The sequence below is a fragment of the Rhea pennata genome, chromosome Z, assembly GCF_028389875.1.
Source record: "Rhea pennata isolate bPtePen1 chromosome Z, bPtePen1.pri, whole genome shotgun sequence".
Taxonomy (NCBI): domain Eukaryota; kingdom Metazoa; phylum Chordata; class Aves; order Rheiformes; family Rheidae; genus Rhea; species Rhea pennata.
Genome location: NC_084702.1, coordinates 6,677,526 through 6,698,232, shown reverse-complemented (window position 1 = coordinate 6,698,232; position 20,707 = coordinate 6,677,526). Strand labels below are relative to the sequence as shown.

Genomic DNA, 20,707 nt, shown 5'->3' with positions numbered 1-20,707 from the left:
CGCCTCTTCCGGCGCGGTGGATAGCGGCTTCCGGAAGCGGCGGCGGCGGTTGAGTGGGTTGCTGTGTCAGGGCGCCTCGTCGGCCTGCTGCGTGCCGCCGCCATGGCTGGCGAGGGCGGTGTGTACCGGCTCCGCTGCTCCCTGGCGGGGCACGGGCAAGACGTGCGGGGCCTCACCAGCAGTCTTTTCCCTCAGGGCGGTTTCGTGTCCGTGTCCCGGGACCGAACCGCCCGGCTCTGGGCTCCTGGCGGGTGAGTGTCGCGCCACGCTACGCCGCCACCGTTGCCGCGAGGTCGCGCTTCGCCCGGCCGGGCCTACGAGGAGGGGAAAGGGGCCACGGTGCAGGTGCCCTCAGGGTCTTCTCACCCCCGGTCCTGCCCACCCCCCTTCGCTGTTCACCTGGCGGCGGCCGTTGCTTGTCGTGGCACCATTTAGAATGGTCGGTAGGAGCCTTTTCTCCCTTTGCTGAGCAGACTTCCAGAACGTTGAATTAAATAGGAATAAAAATCTACTCCCCCTCCAAATATGCAAGAGTATTGGAAAAGAAAGGAAATATGCTCTTTTCTGTCATGTTCTTGTTGCACAATGTGGTTACCAAGTGGCTCTGCCAGTTGTTCAGTGAATTTTCAGCATGGTAAAAAGACATGGTTAAAATATTGTCAAAATACTGCTGAGCAATGTAGATATGAGATGGTGAAGATACAGATTCCTGCTGGAAGCAACAAGACATACTTACTTGCTTGTGTATAGCTTCAAATTACAGACAGTATTGTGAAGTTGCCAGGCATGCATGTTCTTTCTACTGCCTTTCAGTGAAGCAGAAATAACTAGCAAATTTGCTTGAATGCTTAGATGTATTTTTATTAAGTGGATGTATGCTGCTCTAGCAAAGGTATCAATCTCCTTTCTGCTTTAAAGATTGTGGGAATACAGTAGACAGGGTTCAGTGGATAAGCAGACTGCTGTATATATTGTTTTTGTATTTCAAATTTTAGAGGAAGGTACGTTGTCATCACTTGTTCTGTGTACCTTTAGCAGAGATGTTGTAGAATTTAGAAGAGTATCACAGTTTCCCTGCCTTTTCTAGGTTTTGGAATGTGAATGTGAAAACATGAAATGATAAAAGTTCTTTTTGAAAGGAAGCCTTTATCGTGTGGGGATGATTACCACTTCATTTTTTTTTCTCCCCAGTGAATGCTCTGCCTTTTTAAATCAGATCAAGATGGATAAGTAAGGGTGCTGTATGAATCAGTTACAGTCCTAATGGATTATAAATCCTTTATAGTATCGATAACTGACAGCCAGGGAATAGGTTTTGCAGTCAGTAAGCTTGTTTCTCTGTTTACATACTCTGGTATTATTAAGGTGTACTGGAATATGTACTTAAGTCTTGAGACAGCCAAGAATTTCTTATAGGTATATCGTAGCTGCAAGTACTTCTGGTCACATTAGGCATAGTGTTTGCCAGTGAGCAGGAAAAATAAAATTGAGTCCTTCCAGACTGCCACCATTGATAAATAACTGGAAGACTGTATTGCTTATTGAGCTTGGTTTTTAGAATAAATGTTTCTCCTAAATTTTTGTCTTTCTAGGTCATCCATAGTTTGTTATTCAACCCACTATGAGGATAGGTATTAATTCAAAAGTTGGAATATCAAACACCTGTTATATTTCAGTGCCTCAAATAAGTACTTTCTGTCATGACTCTGAACTGATTATCATATATGTTTAGTCTTAACAGGGGTTTTACTGAAATGCACTGTATGAGTGGCCACTCAAATTTTGTATCTTGTGTGTGCATCGTACCTCCAAGTGACCTGTATCCTCGTGGGCTGATTGCGACTGGTGGCAATGATCATAATATTTGCATTTTCACAGTTGACAGCACAGCTCCTCTTTATGTCCTGAAGGGCCATAAAAACACAGGTATGTAGTAACTTTGTTTTAGACTTTGTTGTGTAAAAGTTAATGTGATATGCTAGAGAGGGAAATAAGTTGAAGTGGTAAAACTGAATTTTGAATTCTCTGGTATTTTAATATAGTCAACTGGTTAGTTATGGTCTGTACAGATAGGATTTTATAATCTCAGTTCATGCAGTGCTAATCAGTTGCAAGGACTTCGAAGTTTACAATGATGGATGTATGATGTTTTCCTGTATAAACCCTGTAGGTCGTATATCATATGCTAATTTACAGGCATAGTAAAATGATGTCAATTTTGTCAAGAGCTGCAAGTTTAAGAAGCAGGTAATTTAGTTCGCTGTACAAACTGTGTGTTTTGTTAAGCATGATTCTGTGTCCAAGTTGATGGAAGTGGAAAGAGTGAGCTTCCTAAACAGAAAAACAAACTTTCAATATTTGATTACTTAGATGTGGATCTAATATTAGTTCTTGCTCTAAATATGTAATGAAGGCTTAAAGTTCACTGCAGAAATTTTCCTGCTTTTCATTCTGGTCAATGCAGCATATATGTTAATCCAGTATTATATACCATTCTTTCAGCAATATAATAAAATATACAGCATTTTTCATTGTAGCTTACTAAATTCTCTTTTTCTGTGAGTTGATCTAGTATTTGATACACCTTTGAATGTTCTAATTTCATAATCATAGAATGTCAAAATTAATTATTTTAAGATTTGGACTCTCTTTCTACTTTAATAAAGAGAGTTATGGATACCAACATGAGAATATCCTGGGCTTCCAAGCAGCAGCAAAAATTTAAAAGGGAAATTATTTATATTTATTTTAAACCTCTTGGCTTGCTATGAGAAAGAAAGAAAATAACATCATTATGTAGGAAGGCAAGGAATAGCTTATATGCTTGGGTGGGAAGCTGGGATGGGTGAGCTGATAATAGAACATGTGCTGGGCTCCCTCCAGAGTTGTAAAAAGGGAGAGGATGTTCTAGAGAGGTTATATACCACCCCCACAATCTAAGACTGAAATGTGTAGAAATACATATTTTTTAAAATCCCTTTTTATGGTAATACACAAATACTGAAAAATATCAAGCTCAGATTCATCATAAAATCTGCTTTAGAAATGGGAAAAACTAGGGCATGAACAATTGTTTTGCTTAGAGCTAAGGCTGGAATACTATTCAGTTCTCACTGTTGCATCACAGAAGCAAGATATAGAACACCAAACTTCTCTTTTATGAAAATCAGATGGATCATGTACTCTATTCATGACTTAATTGCTTCGTAAACTTATTAGTTATTACAACTGTATTAGCACTATGTGTCTTCTGTTTTATAGCAGCCTATTACTGGAACATTTTCAGATTATTGTTTGTTAAATATATCTTTTAATTTAAGCACAATTTCTTCATAACAATATTTTGCTTTCCAAGAAGATAAGTTGAATATTTTGTTATGAAATTTTGTTTCTTGAGAGGACATAAATTAACACAATTTGACAAAATCTTGGCTTTCTGTTAATTCTACAAATAAATTGTTATGTTAATTCTTTGTCTTGACTGATTATCTGCCCTGCTTGTCAACATATTCTAATTGTAGGAGAAAAGAATGAGAAATTTAAGAAATTTTTTTTAAAAATATAGATTACAAAAAGATTTGAAATTCTGTGATTTAATGTGAATACGTTTTTAAGCAGTGCCTTTCTAGGTTGTGGTGTGACTATAGTTTTAATTCTTCCCCAAAATCTTCAACACTATAAATATGCTGCTAATAGAAGTTAATCTGCTTAAATGAATCTGTTTAAATCACTGGCACAAGTTTGGTGACAATGCAGGAAACATGTGAGTATTTATTTGAACCTTCATTCCAGTTTGCAGCCTTTCCTCTGGGAAATTTGGCACGTTACTAAGTGGATCATGGGATACAACAGCCAAAGTGTGGTTGAATGACAGATGTATGATGACATTACAGGTATGAAGTTCTGCATGAGTATTAAATAAATGCTCTCATTTTTGTCAAAAAAAACAACAATGTTGGGTTTTTTGCAGGGTCACACAGCTGCTATATGGGCAGTGAAAATATTGCCTGAACAGGGATTAATGTTGACTGGCTCAGCAGACAAAACTATTAAACTGTGGAAGGCAGGCAGATGTGAAAGAACGTTCACTGGTAAATACTTTTGCAGTTGATAATTTCACAGAGGGGGTCACATGCTCTTTTTAAAAACAAAAAATTTAAAAAATCCTTAAGCCTCTGGTAAATTTTTTCAGTTGTTTTTCTTTCTTTTGCGAAGGACATGAAGATTGTGTGAGAGGTTTAGCTATTCTCAGTGAAATGGAATTCCTTTCCTGTGCTAATGATGCTAGTGTCCGAAGATGGCAGATTTCCGGCGAGTGCCTGCAGGTGTATTATGGACATACGAATTATATATACAGCATATCTGTCTTCCCTCAGTGTGAAGGTAGGGTTGTTTTTGTGACTATGACCCAACATTCTTCCAAAATAAAACAGCAAGGTTGATATTCAGTAGTTCTGCAGTTCTTCTGTGAAGCCGCCATAACAAAAGAACTTGGATGGCATTTCATTTACTTCATTTACTTTTGTTTTCCTTCACTTTTTGCTTCTTCCTTTTACGTAAGTAATAAAAATGTTTGTGATTGAATCCAAATCCTGTCTCTGACAGAATTGAACTGACAGTAGATGAGATAAAAGGTCCTGAGTCAGGCCTAATTATAAAGCTCTAGCTTTAATTAGAAGTAAAACTTTTGCTTTCTTGAAGCAACAGGGAAAACTATTGTCTATGTTGTCATCTGCATATTGGCAGTGTAGCAGAGTAATGGGATGGTACACATGACATTTTGAGATAATGTAAATTCAGGTATTTCCACAGAAAGTTTTCAAAATACATAATGAATCATAGAATCGGTAAGGTTGGAAAGTACCTCTGGAGATCATCTAGTCCAACCCCCCCTGTTCAGCAGGGTCGCCTAGAGCATGTTAGACAGGGTTGCATCCAGGTGGGCTTTGAATATCTCCAGAGGAGGGGACTCTGCAACCTCTCTGGGCAATCTGTTCCAGTGCTAGTTTGGATTAAAGGTTTTATGTATATGGGTTTATTTTCATTTTTCATTTTAGCATACTAAATTCTCTTTTTCTGTGAGTTGATCTAGTATTTGATACACCAATGAATGGTCTAATCTCATAATCATAGAATGTCAAAATTAATTATTTTAAGTTTCGGACTCTCTAATAAAGAGAGTTATGGATACCAACATGAGAATATCCTGGGCTTCCAAGGAGCATCAAAGCATCTGAAGTTCTGAGATTTAGAGCTTCAAAACTAACTGTTACAGATTGCAGAAGATGTGTGCCACAAAGATCACTGACTTGGCACGAGACACTTGCGTATTCGTTCATTAAGTGAATGGATGTATATTAATGGATGTGAAGGTCACAAATTCTTCTATCTTAAAGCTGTCAAAGAGGAGATGCTAGAAGTTAGACTTTTGAGTGCTTTATGTATACTTCCTGAAAAAGCAGAAGATAATCTGCTCAGAGATTTAAAAGAACTGTGAAACTCTGGAAATACAGGGTAAGATAAAACTGTGATAGTCTCAAAATTACTCTTAAGTTTTTTGTTTACATCCTTGAAAGGAGGACAGAATCTTTTGTCTGCCATGAGAATAATTTCATTCCCTCTCTGGCTGATCAGTCCACAATTTGTGCACCTGATTTCTTTGGTGAAGAGAAATATGCATGAAATTTGCTTTCTTCTAACTCTCTTTTTGTGACGGAGAGATCTATTAAAATATAAAAAGCTTCCTTTTACTCTTAATTGTTAAATACACTGTTGTAGGAATCCATCTTGTATCACAGTATACTAAATATACATATAGCTTTAAACTCTTCTGTTTTTTCTTCCTTTTTAGATTTTGTAACTACTGGTGAGGATAGATCTCTTAGAATCTGGAAGCAAGGGGAATGTGCTCAAACAATCAGACTCCCAGCTCAGTCTGTTTGGTGCTGCTGTGTGTTAGACAATGGTGACATCGTAGTTGGTGCAAGGTATCCTGGTGTTACTCTATCACTGTATTTGTAGATCTAAAATTGAAGAACCCTTGTTGAAGTTGTTTTCGTTGTTTTGGATGTCAGAATTAATTCTATATTAAAAAATAAGCCATCAAGGTGGGAGAAGGTTAATTTAAGTATGTTCTTCTGTACTTTAGAAAATTCAGATTATTTTTTTCCATGTAGATTGCAGCAGTAAAGAGTGTGTGCTTTGGGTATGTGCCTAACAATTGAATGCAATGCTATGGATAGGTTTATAGGTACTGTAACAACCTATTTGATAAGTGTAGCCTACTATGTAAAATTATACTGCAGATACAGCTTCAAGTTAAGCAGTTAATTCCTCTTATAGGCTGATTTCAGCATGAGAGCTGGATTCTATGTATAAAATAATTTGGAGGTTTATTAGAAATAAAGACATTTTCTTATGACATAGGAGACATTATTAGAATGCTTGTAAAATTTTTGATACTTGAATGTTTTCTATCTGCTCAGTGATGGAATCATAAGAGTGTTTACAGAGTCTTTGGAACGTACAGCAAGTGCTGAGGAGATTGAAGCTTTTGAAAATGAGCTTTCTCAAGCATCAATTGACCCTAAAACTGGTGATTTAGGAGATATTAACGCTGATGACCTTCCAGGAAGAGAACATCTTAAGGATCCTGGTAAGTTATTTCACTTCTGTTATATTATAAATATCTCCAAATATTGGTTCTGAGGCATTGAAACTTTTAGCATCATCTAAAATTAAGAAGACTCTGATCTATTTTTCTAGTGTTGCTGAAGAAAACAGCTTAATTTTGCTCTGCTGTTATTTCAATGATTCTTTTGGAAACTATACTAGTTTAACTACATACCAGTAGTAGACTTATATAGTGAAAAATACTTCTCTTACGAGATATATATAAAAAAAAAATAGTTTAAGATGCTACAATATGTTGAGGATGTGTTTTGGATCTGTCATGCCAACGATACAAGAGAAATTCATATGATTTGTGAATGACTATTAAATGTGGAAATTTTTTCCTAAAAAAAGACAATTATATGTGGTGATTTTTTTTTCCCCCATTTCTACTTTAACTTTCATCTATAAAAACAGTTTGTCTTGATTGGCTGAATGTACTTCTTACAAGTATTCAGGACATTACTAAGAATACAGAAGAAGCAGTGTTAGCTAAGATTATTCCTAGTCACTAGTTAGAAAAAATATATATTTTTTCTATTTAGAAAAATATTTTTTCCCAGGGTAACCAGTGACCTCAGCCCTTGACTCTGATCACCAAGTGCTGTAAATTGCCAGTCATCTTTCTAACAGTTGAATGAAGTTTCTCATCTCATTAGACCATAGGAGATTATCACCTGTCGTAATGAATGAACTTTTAAAACGATGAACTTTTCGAATACTTGACTTGAGGATTAGTTTTACATCATAGTCTGGTGGCAGATGCCAGTATAGTAATTGTAGAATGGTATTTTCAGGATTTCTGTTACTTTTATGGCAACATAGTATATTTTTTTCTGTGCTGTTACTTTGAATCTTCTTGAACTATATTTTCATCTTTAAATCTGAGTGCTACTTGAAGACATTTTTCCCCCTAAAATAAATTTTATTCTTAAATTTCTTAACACTTTCAAACACTTCTGTCTACAGGAACAAGAGATGGACAGACACGTCTCATTAAAGATAATGGAAAAGTTGAAGCCTATCAGTGGAGTGTTAGTGAAGGAAGATGGATAAAGATTGGTGATGTTGTTGGTTCCTCTGGAGCCACACAGCAAACATCTGGAAAGGTTTTATTTGAAGGAAAGGTAGGCAAACTTTCGTGTATTTTACTCTCTTGAAGTAAAATGCGGAATTGCACATTCAAAATTTGTTGTTCCAGCTTTTGTGTACATAAAATATAAAGTAGAAAACAGAGATTTGTTAGTAATCTTTTTGTATATCTTTGGGCTGCTAAAACTGAGATCGCTAGCTTCTGCACTACATGAGAAATGTGTTTTGTAAAACCAGCTAGACAACATAGACAAATTATTTTGCAGAAAGGTAAACTATTAGCTAGCAGAGGAAGGACCAAGTTCTCTAATATTTATTGCTAATACCTTGAAAAATTACCTTTAACTTCTTTTCCAAAGAGAATGAGTCTTATATTAGTTATATAAATGATGTATTAGTTACCAGATTTCTCCTTAGCTTTTGAACTGAAAGACAGATAATAACTTTAAAGATAGCCATGTCCTTTACTGAAATTTACATAAAGAAAAGTGTGTATCGAGTGCCACCGCTAAAAGAAAGGTGTTCAGGTCATAATGGTATTTTATTTAGTATGCTTCAACAAAACCTCAGTGCTTCGTTCTTTTTTAGTATTAGAAGCATACTTCTAAGCCTGAATTTTTTTGAGGCATCCGGCTAGCCTTGTACCAAGAGAGCTATATCCAATGCCCGAATTATTTTTTTAATATATTTCCATATGTAGATTAGCAGAATCTGTTGTCATAGTCTACTCCTCCTTGAGATTCTAGAAAACGCATGATGTGGTTTAAGTATTTTAGACTTGCAGTCCACAAATGAGAATATTATTGATACAAGCTGCAAATGACAGTATAAAAGCCCCAGGGCTGAGATTACGAACTTCAGCCTACACTGTATACATCTGTATACAAAATGTAGTTACAAGTTTCTCATTTGCTTGTATATTTATTCTGCTCAAAGGAATATGACTATGTTTTCACTATTGATGTAAATGAAAGTGGGCCGTCCTACAAACTGCCATATAACATCACTGATGATCCTTGGCTGACCGCATACAACTTCCTGCAAAAGAATGATCTAAATCCTATGTTTCTGGATCAGGTGGCAAAATTTATTGTGGACAACACTAAAGGGCAAACACTGGTGAATACAACCACTCAGTTTTCAGATCCTTTCACAGGTAAAAATTTAAACATCCTTGTGCACAACTAAAGACGTTAACTACCAAGGAGATAAAGATGTGTATTTTAAATATTCGTGTTTTGCTCTAATATAATAATTACACTTAATTTTTTTCTATAAATATATTTCTTCAAAGGTATGTGATGCAAACTTATCAGAATAATGTAAAGTGTTTTTACACTATAGTGCCATTATAAGCCTATTATTTATATATTAACCTAGCAGAGGAGGTCACTTCACAAGGAGACTTGGATGTCCTTGCGTCTGTACTTCATTATAGTACTTTTTATTTCATGTCCTCAAATTGTTCAGGAAAGGCATGGGTAGATTTCACAAGAAAAATGTGGAAGCTTGTTAAGTCTTAAAGTATTTGTCAGAACAAATCTTCAACAAAATATTAATCAAGCCTGTTGTATCTTTCAGTGTATTCTTTCTTTTCTGATTGGTAGTATTGGGAGAAAACCCCGTCTTGTATTAGTCTCCTAGTGGCCAGAGGCTGTTATGGGGATGAATAAAATACAAAAATTTAACTAGAGAATGGACTGAAATTAAGCTGAGTGAAATACATAAGTGACCTTTCTGTAGGCAGGAAAGGGAAATTGTAATCATGTTAATTACTCAGAAACTGAAGCATGTTAATCAATTAAACATTACGTTACAAAATAAACCACTCTTACTACAACCATTTTCACAGCATTTAAATTTAGAGTGAACTCTCCATGAAAATGATTCTGAGCTAAATGGTTTTCTTGCAAGGACTAGAAATGAACAAACAGACTGTTATCAGGTTGAGATATAACTGTGGTCAAATGAACTTATGCACATACAGAATTACACAGAATCACAGAATAGTTGAGGTTGGAAAAGACCTCCAGAGACCATCTAGTCCAATTCCTCTACTCTACCAGGGTCAGCAGCAGCAGGTCCCTCAGGATCATGTCAGTCAGTTTTTGAATATCTGCAAGGATGGAGACTGCACAACCTCTCTGGAAAACCTATTGCAGTGCTCTGTCACCCTCACAATGAAGATTTTCCTCGTGTTCAGATGGAACTTGCTTTGTTTCAGTTTGTGCCCATTGCTGCTCATCCTGTCACTGGGCACCACTGAAAAAAGTCTGGCCCCATCCCCTTGCATTTACCCTTCAGATATTTATACGCATTGATAAGATCCTTCCTCAGTCTTCTCCAGACTAAACAGACCCAACTCTCTCTGCCTTTCCCCATAAGAGAAATACACTAGTCCGTTAATCATCTTAATCACCCTTTGCTGAACTTTCTGTAGTAGCTCCACCTCTCTTTTCCTGTGGAGCCCAGAATTGCACACAGTACTTCAGATGTGGCCTCACCAGGGCTGATTAGAGAGAAGGGATGCAATCACTCAACCTGCTGGCAATGCTCTTCCTGGTGCAGCCCACTGGTATGTGGCTTTCTTGGCTACAAGGGCAAATTGCTAGCGCTGATCCTAATCTTCTGAGCTCTGCCGTTCAGCCAGTTCTTGGTCCACCTCAGTGTCTGGTCGTCTAGTACATACATCCTCAGCTTGCCTATGTGGATATTATGGGAGACATTGTCAAAAGCCTTACTAAAGTCAAGATGGACAACATCCATTTCTCTCCCCTCATCTCTCCAACCAGGTACTCCATTATAGATGGCTCTCAGGCTATACCTCTGATTTAGCTGTGACTAAACATAACATTTATGCTTCAAAAAACAAAGATCTTATCCCAGAGTAAATAGGAAGAATTTTGTTTCGGGGTCAAGGGAGAGGATCAGCTATGTCATAACCCAACAGTACACCATGAGACATATTTGATGTCTTGCTTTGTTTTGAGTTATTTCCGCTTGAAAAGCGATGATATAGTACTAACACATAGCTACAGTAGTCATTGCTTTTCTTACTGTTTTTCTAGGTGCTGGACGTTATGTTCCAGGCTCTTCATCTGGACCAAATGCAGTACCTGCAGCAGATCCATTTACAGGTATTGCATAATTTTTACTCTTTATTCCAGTATATCTTTCAGGAATTTAAAGGTGTATATTTCATGTTCAGTTCCAATCAGTGTTCAGCTCCAGACTGATCCTTTCTGTCCTCCATTTGGGGCAGCACTGTCACACAGACTGACTAGGTGGACTCCACAGCTGTGACACTTAAATGTAAAAAGTGACAAGGCATGTCTGGATTTTATGTAGAAGAGGAGGGCTTCTCTGCTGCCTGGTCTAACTCACATCATTCTGTTTGTTTTCTACACTGTACTAATGCTCCAACAACACAAGAAGGTGATTTTAAACCTCATGCTTACCAAACTCTCCCATACATGACTAACTCAGGATTGGATATTTTCACAGAACTACTCGCTTTTTTTTTCTTATGACCTGATCTTTATTGTAGTAAATTAACACTTTAAAATATGATAAATTGTGCAGTGATTTCACTTAGGAGGATGATGAACCAATTACAAGTATGAGGATAAAGTAATCAGGTGTTTGAGGAAGAAAGTGATTTGCATTTTCTTTAAGCTTATGCCTGAGAGAAACCTGGATGTATTTATCATGCCATGATCATAGAAATATAAAATAATTTAGATTGGAAGGTACCTCCAAAAGCCATTTAGTCCAACCCCCTGCTCAAAGCAGGTCTAAATAGATCAAGTTGCTCAGGGAGTTGTCCATTCTAGTCTTCAACACTTCTAAGGGTGGAGATCTCTCAACCTGCCTGGGCAACTTTTTCTAGTATTTTACCTCCTCATTTTGTATTTGTGTGTGTGTGCCTTTTTTTTTAACTTCTCATATCTAGTTGAAATTTTGGATATTTCAACTTGCACCTATTGCCTCTCTTTCTATCACTGCACTCTGAGAAGAGTTTTCACTGTATCCCATGATCAGGTAGTTGGAGACATCAGTGTCTACAGTTTACCTTCTTCAGGCTAAACAAACTCCATTGTCTTAACATCTCCCTGTACTTCCTGTGCCTCAGCCCTTTGACCATCTTGGTGGCAACCTCTGAGTTTACTCCAGTACATCAATTTGTGTCCTGTATTGGAGAATGCAAAACTGCACTCCATGTGTAGTCTCACCAGTGGCAAGCAGCAGGGCAGGATCGCTTCTTCAGACCTGCAGGCTGCACTTATGCTAATGTGGCCCAGGATGTGAAACATCTTTGCTGCCTCCCATCAGCCCATTTCTCCAGCATGTCCATGTCCCTCTGAAGAGCTGCTCAGTCCTGGTGCACTGACTGCTCCCACTGATCTGCTGGCCCCCACTAAATTGCTGGGAATGTATTCTGTGCTGCCATGCAGATTGTTAAGGAGGACATTAAAGAATATTAATCCCAGTACTGATCCCTGAGGTATGCGTTAGCTATTGGCTCAGAGGGGAGTTTCTTAGGGGTGACCTTCTGCTGGGAGCATAGTTCTTCTTGGGACTGTTAACTTTGTGACGTGCTAAAAGGACAGAGGCATCTAATAAGATCTACTTTGAGCAGAGGGTAGGAGTAGATGACTTCTAGAGGTCCCTTTCACCTTAATTTTATGATTCTAACCTGTCCCTGGTATAACAAGTTTAAAGTCTTCCTCACTAGGTTAGCAAGCTTGTTTGCAGACATTTCTGCCCTGCTTTTTCAGACTTAACCCATCATTGCTCAGTAGCCCTTGCTTCTCAAAGACGGTTCTGTAGTCAAAGGAGCCAAAGTCCTACCTGTGAAACCAGTCATGTGCTGACCTGGTTGATAAGTTCACTTCTACCCAAATACTTCCACTTCCTTGGCAGGATCAAGAAAACACCACCTGGGCCCTTCACCCTTGTCCCTAGAGCTCTCTAGTTATTCTTGATGCTTTCTTCACTGCTCCTATCATTGGTGTCCAAGGGGAAGATCTGCAGCAGGTAATGGTCTGAGGGCCAGACATACCTCAGCAGTCTCTCTGCAAGATCTTGAATCCAGACAAACAACAAAGCTCTCAAGATGTCAGGTCAGAGGAAGGGTGCCTCCATATGTTTCAGGAAGGAGCAACCTTTCCCCTTCGTGCACCTCAGCAGGCTGTGATGCATCCTCTTGATTTGATGGGTCTTGTTTGCACTCACCTGTTCTTAGGGGATGCTGTGCCTATCCTAACATTTCTGATCTACAGGTGGAGCAGGAAACTTCCTCTGTTGCCAGAAAGAGTTCCCTATCTGTACCTTTTTGATCATGGTCTACTTGTCCCTCCTTCCTCGATTTCTGTGGCATTGTCTCTGTTTTCCACGGATTTTCTACAAAGACTCTGTCGATCCTCTCATCATCCCTCCTGATGGTGCACAAACCGCTCACCTCTCCCAGCGGCTCTTTCACCTGCCAGCTTGGCCTGTGGAAGAGGCCACTGATGCTCCAGGTGTAGGAAGAGCCCAGACCCTTTTCCTACCCTCGGGCCTCTGCCCCTGGAGCTTTGCTTGGGTCAAGGCCTCTGCTGTGCAATGCTAGAATGCCTCCCAACCATGATTTGCTTGTTTTGTGAATGCTATGACCATCACCTGCATGACCCTTACAGATACATGTAGATATAATCCTTACATTTCAGAAAGTGTTGAAGACTTCTTTATAATTCTATTAATGAAAAGCAACACCTTTAATATTTACTAGTTTTGAAACAAAACTAAATTTATTTATAAAGGATTTATTTGCTTACCTGTGGTGGCATTTAAAAAGCCTAATCTCCATTCAGGTGCTGGTCGTTATGTTCCTGGTTCTACATCAAATGCGGTAGCTTCAGTGGATAAAGCTGATCTGTATACAGGTAAGCGATGTGGCCTGCAAACAAAAAAAATACTTTTTTTTTTTTTTTTGCTTTGACACGGATTATTTTTCTTTAGATATAGCTTTTATATTGGTAGAATTTAATAATTAAAATAATAAGTGAATTGTTAATCCTCTGGAAATTATTTAGAAAATACAGGGAAGGAAGCCTTTTTACAAGCGAGAATATTGCACTACGTGTATGCACTTTAGGTAGAATCTTGCTCTTTGAAATATATGACGGTAGTCTGCTTTTGAAAGATTTTTCAGTTTGCTACCAGTGATGTTATTGTTTAGAGAAATTAACGTATGCAGTGTAAGCGGAAAGTACAAAGTGTGAGACTAAATCATCTGTGACTCTGGAAGATCATAGTTCATGAATCAAAACTCTTCCATTATTACTCTCTTCTGAAGAGATCTTAAGCTAATATTGCATGTGATGTAAGCATTCACATACATTTGGTGGTATCTGTAGATCTTCCAGTATATGAAAACTGCTGATCAAAAGATAAGATTTTGCGGAGATAAGATTTTTCTGAATGATAGCCAGTAAGATGGACTTATTGGTACTGTTCTGTGTTTTGGTACACTGTTGAACTTGTCATGTTTCCTTTATGTAGGAATGGGTGCCTACCAATCAGCTGCAGCTAAAACAGAAAATATTTATTTTCCTAAAAAGGAGGCTGTCACCTTTGATCAAGCAAATCCTACACAGATACTGGGTCAGTGTTTTAACTTTGAGGTTGGCTTTATTTTTGATCTGCTTGAAATGATAACTTCATTTTTAATCTTTCCAAAAGGCTAACTGATGTCTCATAACTTTCCTACTCTTTCTCAGTTTTGCACTTTAAAATCAGATTCATCATTTTGATGGTTGATGTAGTTGAAGGCATAGGAGTAAATTTGACAGGACCTTTAGAGACTATATAATGTACTCCATCTTGCCCACACTTACACCTGCTTTTGTTTGGCATTTTACTTACAAAGCTAGTACGTAAACTTACCAGTTTAAGACTACTTTTTTCTCCAGGCTGCTGGATATGCAGGTTTTGAGCAATCCCTTTCTGGTTGCTGCTGAAAATTTCAGTTCAGCAGATAGGCATACAATGTAATCTATGACATGTTAAAGTGTTCGCAGTTTCATAGCTTGTTCCTTCTAGATCTAGAAATTTTTTCAGAGTAAGGAAAAGAAAACTCTCTGCCTTATTTACTAATAATTTGCAGTAGATAAACATTCAGTATTTCCTGATTCTGTTTCATTTTTCTTCCTGTGATATATTATTTTGGTGACTATTACTGTTGGTTTGTTTTCCCTTTCTTTCTCATGGCTCATTTCTATCTCTTCCTCTGTATTTTCTTTAAATCTTCCACAGAATCCCTATTTATCTTCAGTTTATTTCAGTCTGTTTTTGTGGCGTGCCATAGTATATTTGAGTTCTGTAAAAACTAGTTCATATTCATACTATAGAAAAGATATTACCTCTTTTAAAAATACCAGTTGGAGTCTTCAGTCAGCTCCTTTTTATTGCCCTGCATTCTTTTTACACACTAATGTTTGTTCATGGAGACTACAAGGGATTTACAGACTAGACTCTTTTATGGAGGTTATAGCTAGTAAATAGCTCTAGCTTCCTCCTACTTTTCCGTGGGTTTTTAGAGCAAACTATTGTCTAAAACTTCCTAAGGGGAAGAACTGCAAGACTGGTTGGCTTTCATTCTGCTATGTTACAGCAAAGCAGAGACCTTTACTTCTAAAAATGCACTGCATTTAGTGTTTTTTTTGTCCAGTATTCTTGAATGATAACCTTACTAGACACAAGAACATAATGGTTTTCTCTTTGGTTTTGAAACCTAGAATCTGAAAACTAGGTTTACTATGTTTCATACAGTCTTGTAACAGTGCATGGTTAAATACATTTGTAAATACTATGGCTGGACTGGACTAGATTTATTAGCTATTTCTTTCAAGGTTTTTTCATAATAAGCCCTCTGTTATTTTTTATTTATACTATAAATCTCATAAGGGCATACTAGTATGAATAATACTGTCTGGTGATGTTTTTATTGATATGGTTGTCATCAGTTCTGGAAGAACGATGAATGGCAGGTGCTAATCCTAGATCTTTTCTGAGTATAATACAACATTAATGCTTGGAAACTTTTCTTTTTAAGCTGCATTCAAATTTGAATGCCGGACACTGAGCAATCATAGTTTGTTTATGATATTTCAATCAAAATAAGAACAGTTTGACTCTTGAGTTACATAATCTCTTTTTTATTTTGTTTCACTAATAATAGACAAGAATAAAAGGGAATCACAGTTCAGTTATACACGCCTAATGCTCCTGTGATTCTTTTTTGCATCTTTGCATGCATGTCAGCTTAGAAATGAATTCTGAATCCTTATTTTATAGTGGCAATCATTTTGATGATTAAAATTTTAGAAACAGGATGAAGGAGGGAAAAATAGTATTTTAATATTTAAAATAAAAAAATACAAAATACAATTACAGCAGTTATGACTTATTCATAAAATGCTTTGTAGTACATTTAAAATTATTTCAGGTGTAAAATTAAAATGTCAGAGAACTTTGCCTTTTCTGCTGTCAAACTAATATAGGCAAACTAAAGGAACTTAATGGAAGTGCATCTGAAGAACGAAAGCTTACAGAAGATGACTTGATAATCCTCGAAAAGATACTGTTTGCAATATGTAATGCCTCCGGGGAAACACCTACAGCACAACAACTTCAGACTTTATGGAAAGCAGTAAACTGGCCAGAAGGTAAACATTTGCAATTATTATTATTATTTTTTTTGTTTTGTATGGTCATGTCATCAACACTTCACAAACTAGATCTCTGTTATGCTGGGCATTAAACAGTCTTGCCATGAAGAGTTTAAAACCCAAATAGAAGCCAGAAAATGACACATAGGCCCTAATACCACTACACAAGGAGACAGTGCTGGTCATCAGAAGGGGCAGTGGCATAAACTGCAGAATCAGAAATAGGCAGTCAGATTTTGTTGCTGGAGCAACAGTAGAAATGAAGGAGGAACTTGATATAAAAAAGTCATAGTCTTCCAAAAAGAACCGTGAGACTTGTTTAGAAGTAGAACAAAAGTGTGAGACTGGTGTCCATAAGTTGTTACCAAATGAAAGATGAGAATATGGAGATATGTTATGAAAGCTATTGAAGAAAGATAACTCATGTTTTATATGGTAGAAGAGGATTGGTTATTGAAAGGGTTGGTTATTATGCAGCCAGAACTGCTTTGGTGAAATGATACTTTCAATGGAGGTAAGTAGAGGTAATGTGATTTCATTTGATAAACGTGTCAAACCCCAAAAGGTTGTTGCTCATACGTTGTTGTAACACATAATATATGTTGCTCATAAGATGTTCCTGTAAGTATATAGACCAGAAAGACTTTATCTTGGCTGTTACTTGCACATTCTGAAAAAACTGGATACACTGCAAATGTAGATATGTTAATTTGCAGTTTAGAACAAACTGTTTTCTTAAATTTGTGGCTAAAAGCTTACAAACAGGAAGTTTTTCTTTAATTAGAAAATGCTGTCCATTGCATAAAATCACTTAAAATTACTCTGTGGAGCTAGCAGCTGATCATGGCTAATGTCTTTGGAGTTTTTCTATTGTACATTGTTTATTTTGAAGATGCTGTATATCTGTGGAAAAACTGCTCAGTGAGTAGCTGAGCAGATTCAGATTTTCTGATTTGATTATAAACTTGAGATACTGATGAAAGACTCAACAAGCAGATATATTTGAAACTAAGCAAGTCTTAAAGTGAGATTTCCAATTAAGAATATCCTTTTTTTTCCCTAGAGATCATATCTCAGAGAGTTGAAGCTCTTTAACAAAAAAAAAAAAAAAAAAAAAAAAAAAAAAAAAAAAAAAAAAGACAAAAACCAGTTTATTTATTGTCTAGGTCTTCTAGACCTAGAATGAGGGGAAAGATAGTGCTGATTGTAGGGGTATTCTGTCACTGAAAAGCTTTAAGAAGCCTTTTTGGATTAGTTACCTTGAATATTTTGTCTTACCTTCAGCTTTATTAACCAGAGCTTTTCGAAAAGATTTTTGAAAAGCACTGTATCTGTCTTAGGTTAAGGAGCATATTTGCGTGATTAACTGAAGTGTTTATAGAACAGATTTTGTCAAAATTTATCTTTGGGAATTTCCAACATCTTAGTGGTATGTCTGAAACTCTTTCTGTATAAAACTGTTAATGCCTGTTTTCCAAAATTTACAAAAGCTTACAAATCTATATATCTGAAAGAAACTTGCCAGCGTGTTTGCACGTAATTCAATAGTAATACTAAAACATTTTTTTTTATTCTTTAGATATTGTCTTTCCAGCTCTAGACATTCTTAGATTGTCTATCAGGCATCCCACTGTGAATGAGAACTTCTGCGGTGAAAAGGATCATGTACAATTTATCGTCCTTCTCCTTAAATTTTTGAACCCTAAAGGAAAGCAAGCAAATCAGCTGTTGGCACTTAGAGCTCTTTGCAATTGCTTTGTCAGCCAGGCAGGCCAGAAGCTCATGATGCAGCAGAGGGATGAAATAATGACACAAGCAATAGAACTGAAATCAGGCAGTAATAAGAACATTCATATTGCACTTGCCACACTAACGTTGAACTATGCTGTTTGTTTACATAAAGTCAACAACATCGAGGGCAAAGCTCAATGTTTATCAGTAATCAGCACAGTTATGGAAGTTGTTCAAGATCTTGAAGCCATTTTTAGACTGCTTGTGGCTCTTGGGACACTGATCAGTGATGATACAAATGCTGTGCAATTAGCCAAGTCTCTGGGAGTTGACTCTCAAATAAAAAAGTATGCCTCTGTATCAGAACCAACTAAAGTAAGTGAATGCTGTAGGTTTGTTCTTAATCTGCTGTAATTGTTTTGTTAGCATTTGGGGGAGACAGTGTATGCAGGAAAAAAGATGTTTTTGAGTATTTGATGTGACACTATAATTAAGAAAATACTGTGGGTGAACTAAAAACTTGATAATTTGTCAGGAGCAGCTCAGCAAATAAAACTTTTTACACCGATTGTCATGTGACTGCTTCTCTGAAGTCTACAGTGCATAGGATCTTTGCAAGAGATCCTTCTGGAATAGCTCAGAAGATCAAAATAAATAGAAGTCTAGCCATCTGAATGCTTAAAGGTAATGTGGATGAAAACCTAGGAAATGGCTGTGATTCAGTGACTGCCAACCAAATAAAAAAGAATAGGATGCAAAACAGAAGCTTCAGCAGAATGACTGCTTCTAAACTGTGCTGTTTGTCTGCAGAGAAGGCCCCTGAGAGCTTTTAAATTCAATAGCATTCTTTAGAAGTTTGTTAATCTTGGTTAATGTTAACTGTTGTCAAATATACTAGTAAAGACATCAAATTTACTTAATTTTCCATCAGGTTTTTTCCCATTTTTTTTCTTAATTGTTTTGCTGCTGTCAGTTTGTGCAGTTTGTACTGCAGCAATTTCTAATTTCAGGCTTGGTGAATTACTAAAAGGCAGGCTCTTTACCGTATACTTGTGGTGCTTCAGTGATAAGTTAGTGTCTTGTAGTTTGTAAAATGGCTTAAACATCCACTTCTAGAACAACTTCTACATGATCTTAACTTAATGCACAGGAGTAGTGTATTAGTTACTTTAGAATAAGACTTCCGCTGTTATGTTGTAAAATACTGGATTGTATTTCCAGAGTACAGGAATTTTTTAAAAAATGATCTTGGAGAGTGTGAGAGAAAAACTCTAGATGCAGAGGATGGATCAAACAGCACAAAGTGCAGAAATGCAAAGTCAAATTTTAAGAAGTAGCTTTAACATAATGCCTGTAGTGATTTTGAAAAGGGAAAATAATGTTTTGCAGCTAGTCCCGCAGATCCAATATGCTAAACTCAAAGGGGAGGTATTGCTTCCTACTAGTCATTTTAGCTAAAACTGCTTACAAATTTAGGAAGGCTCCTGTGTGCTGTTTGACTTTCCCATAAGTAAGTGGCTTGTGAAGCTCTTTGCAAGTGTTACTCTCTTGCTTTGAATTAAAGTGAGAAAGTACAAGCTAAGGATGAACATTTCCATGGTCAGCGTGTCTAAGAGAAAGTTTTTTTAAAAAAATTTTCAAATTTTCACTGGACTGATATAATGGAAAGCATGGAAAAATGGGCAAGCTTTTTTCACACATGAGCTTTTTCTTAATTTTGATATCTGTATCTGCTGCCTCATCTGTGCCAGGCACAGACTTGGTAACAAAGTGTGCTAACCTTTTTTTTTTTTTTTTCTTTTTTTCTCTAATATCAACTGAGATAGTTTATATAAATTATTACATTACTTCCGGCAAACCTTGTTCTCAAATCCATACACATACAGCACTGGTGCTGTTACACTTTTGATGAATTTTCAGATTATACTATCAAGAACAGGCTTGATCATGGCCCTAGTTGCCTTTCATGTTTGATCCATTGTGGATTATAGTATGAGGCAGTCAAAGAGATTGTCCAGGATTTACAATACTTTGTGATAAGTGAACCCCTTTCTGAGAAAACATCTTGAGAAACTACCTTCAGAAAATAGATTCAAGAAATAACATACCTGTCTGTCGAATTTTTGTGTCCTACTGCACAGTTGCTCTTGAAACTCCAGCTTTTAAATGTTGTGCTATCTTAAGTGTGTACATGTACTAATTTAAGAAACCTATATACATCTAACATTGTTTTTGTTGTTGTGGGATGGCTATGTTACAGACTACCTGTGTAGAAGATGCACTGCCATAAATTTCCCAGACTAAAAAAAAGTTTGTTAATAAACACACTCTGGCACTCCAAGAAATGGTATATAAGAAGAGATACTATAAAATGTGCTAAAACTGGATTTACAGGGAAACGGTTTGGCAAACAATCCTCCATCTGAAGATGGCAGCAGTACATGCAAAGGCAAGATACACCAAGCAGGAAAAGAATAGTTGGATGAGAGGGTACACAGTTT

The 20,707-nt window shown here is 36.9% G+C and overlaps 1 protein-coding gene across 1 annotated transcript; it reads left to right on the top strand.

Annotated features, from left to right (window-relative positions):
* Positions 1-42: 42 nt before the first annotated feature.
* PLAA (phospholipase A2 activating protein) lies at positions 43-18,775 on the top strand. Its single transcript, XM_062599245.1, has 14 exons — positions 43-251; positions 1,733-1,926; positions 3,793-3,893; positions 3,971-4,091; positions 4,216-4,383; positions 5,852-5,987; positions 6,486-6,655; positions 7,642-7,799; positions 8,701-8,920; positions 10,833-10,901; positions 13,617-13,688; positions 14,308-14,409; positions 16,308-16,472; positions 18,055-18,775. Exons 1-14 carry the CDS (start codon positions 103-105, stop codon positions 18,618-18,620), a joined length of 2,391 nt encoding a protein of 796 aa, XP_062455229.1. The 5' UTR covers positions 43-102; the 3' UTR covers positions 18,621-18,775.
* Positions 18,776-20,707: the final 1,932 nt, after the last annotated feature.

Bases quoted from the DNA above. Each gene is read 5' to 3' on its own strand.
- PLAA (XM_062599245.1), top strand. From the start codon at position 103: ATGGCTGGCGAGGGCGGTGTGTACCGGCTCCGCTGCTCCCTGGCGGGG. The intron at 252-1,732 runs GTGAGTGTCGCG...ATATATGTTTAG, and splicing joins CGGCTCTGGGCTCCTGGCGG to TCTTAACAGGGGTTTTACTG. The intron at 7,800-8,700 runs GTAGGCAAACTT...TTCTGCTCAAAG, and splicing joins AGGTTTTATTTGAAGGAAAG to GAATATGACTATGTTTTCAC.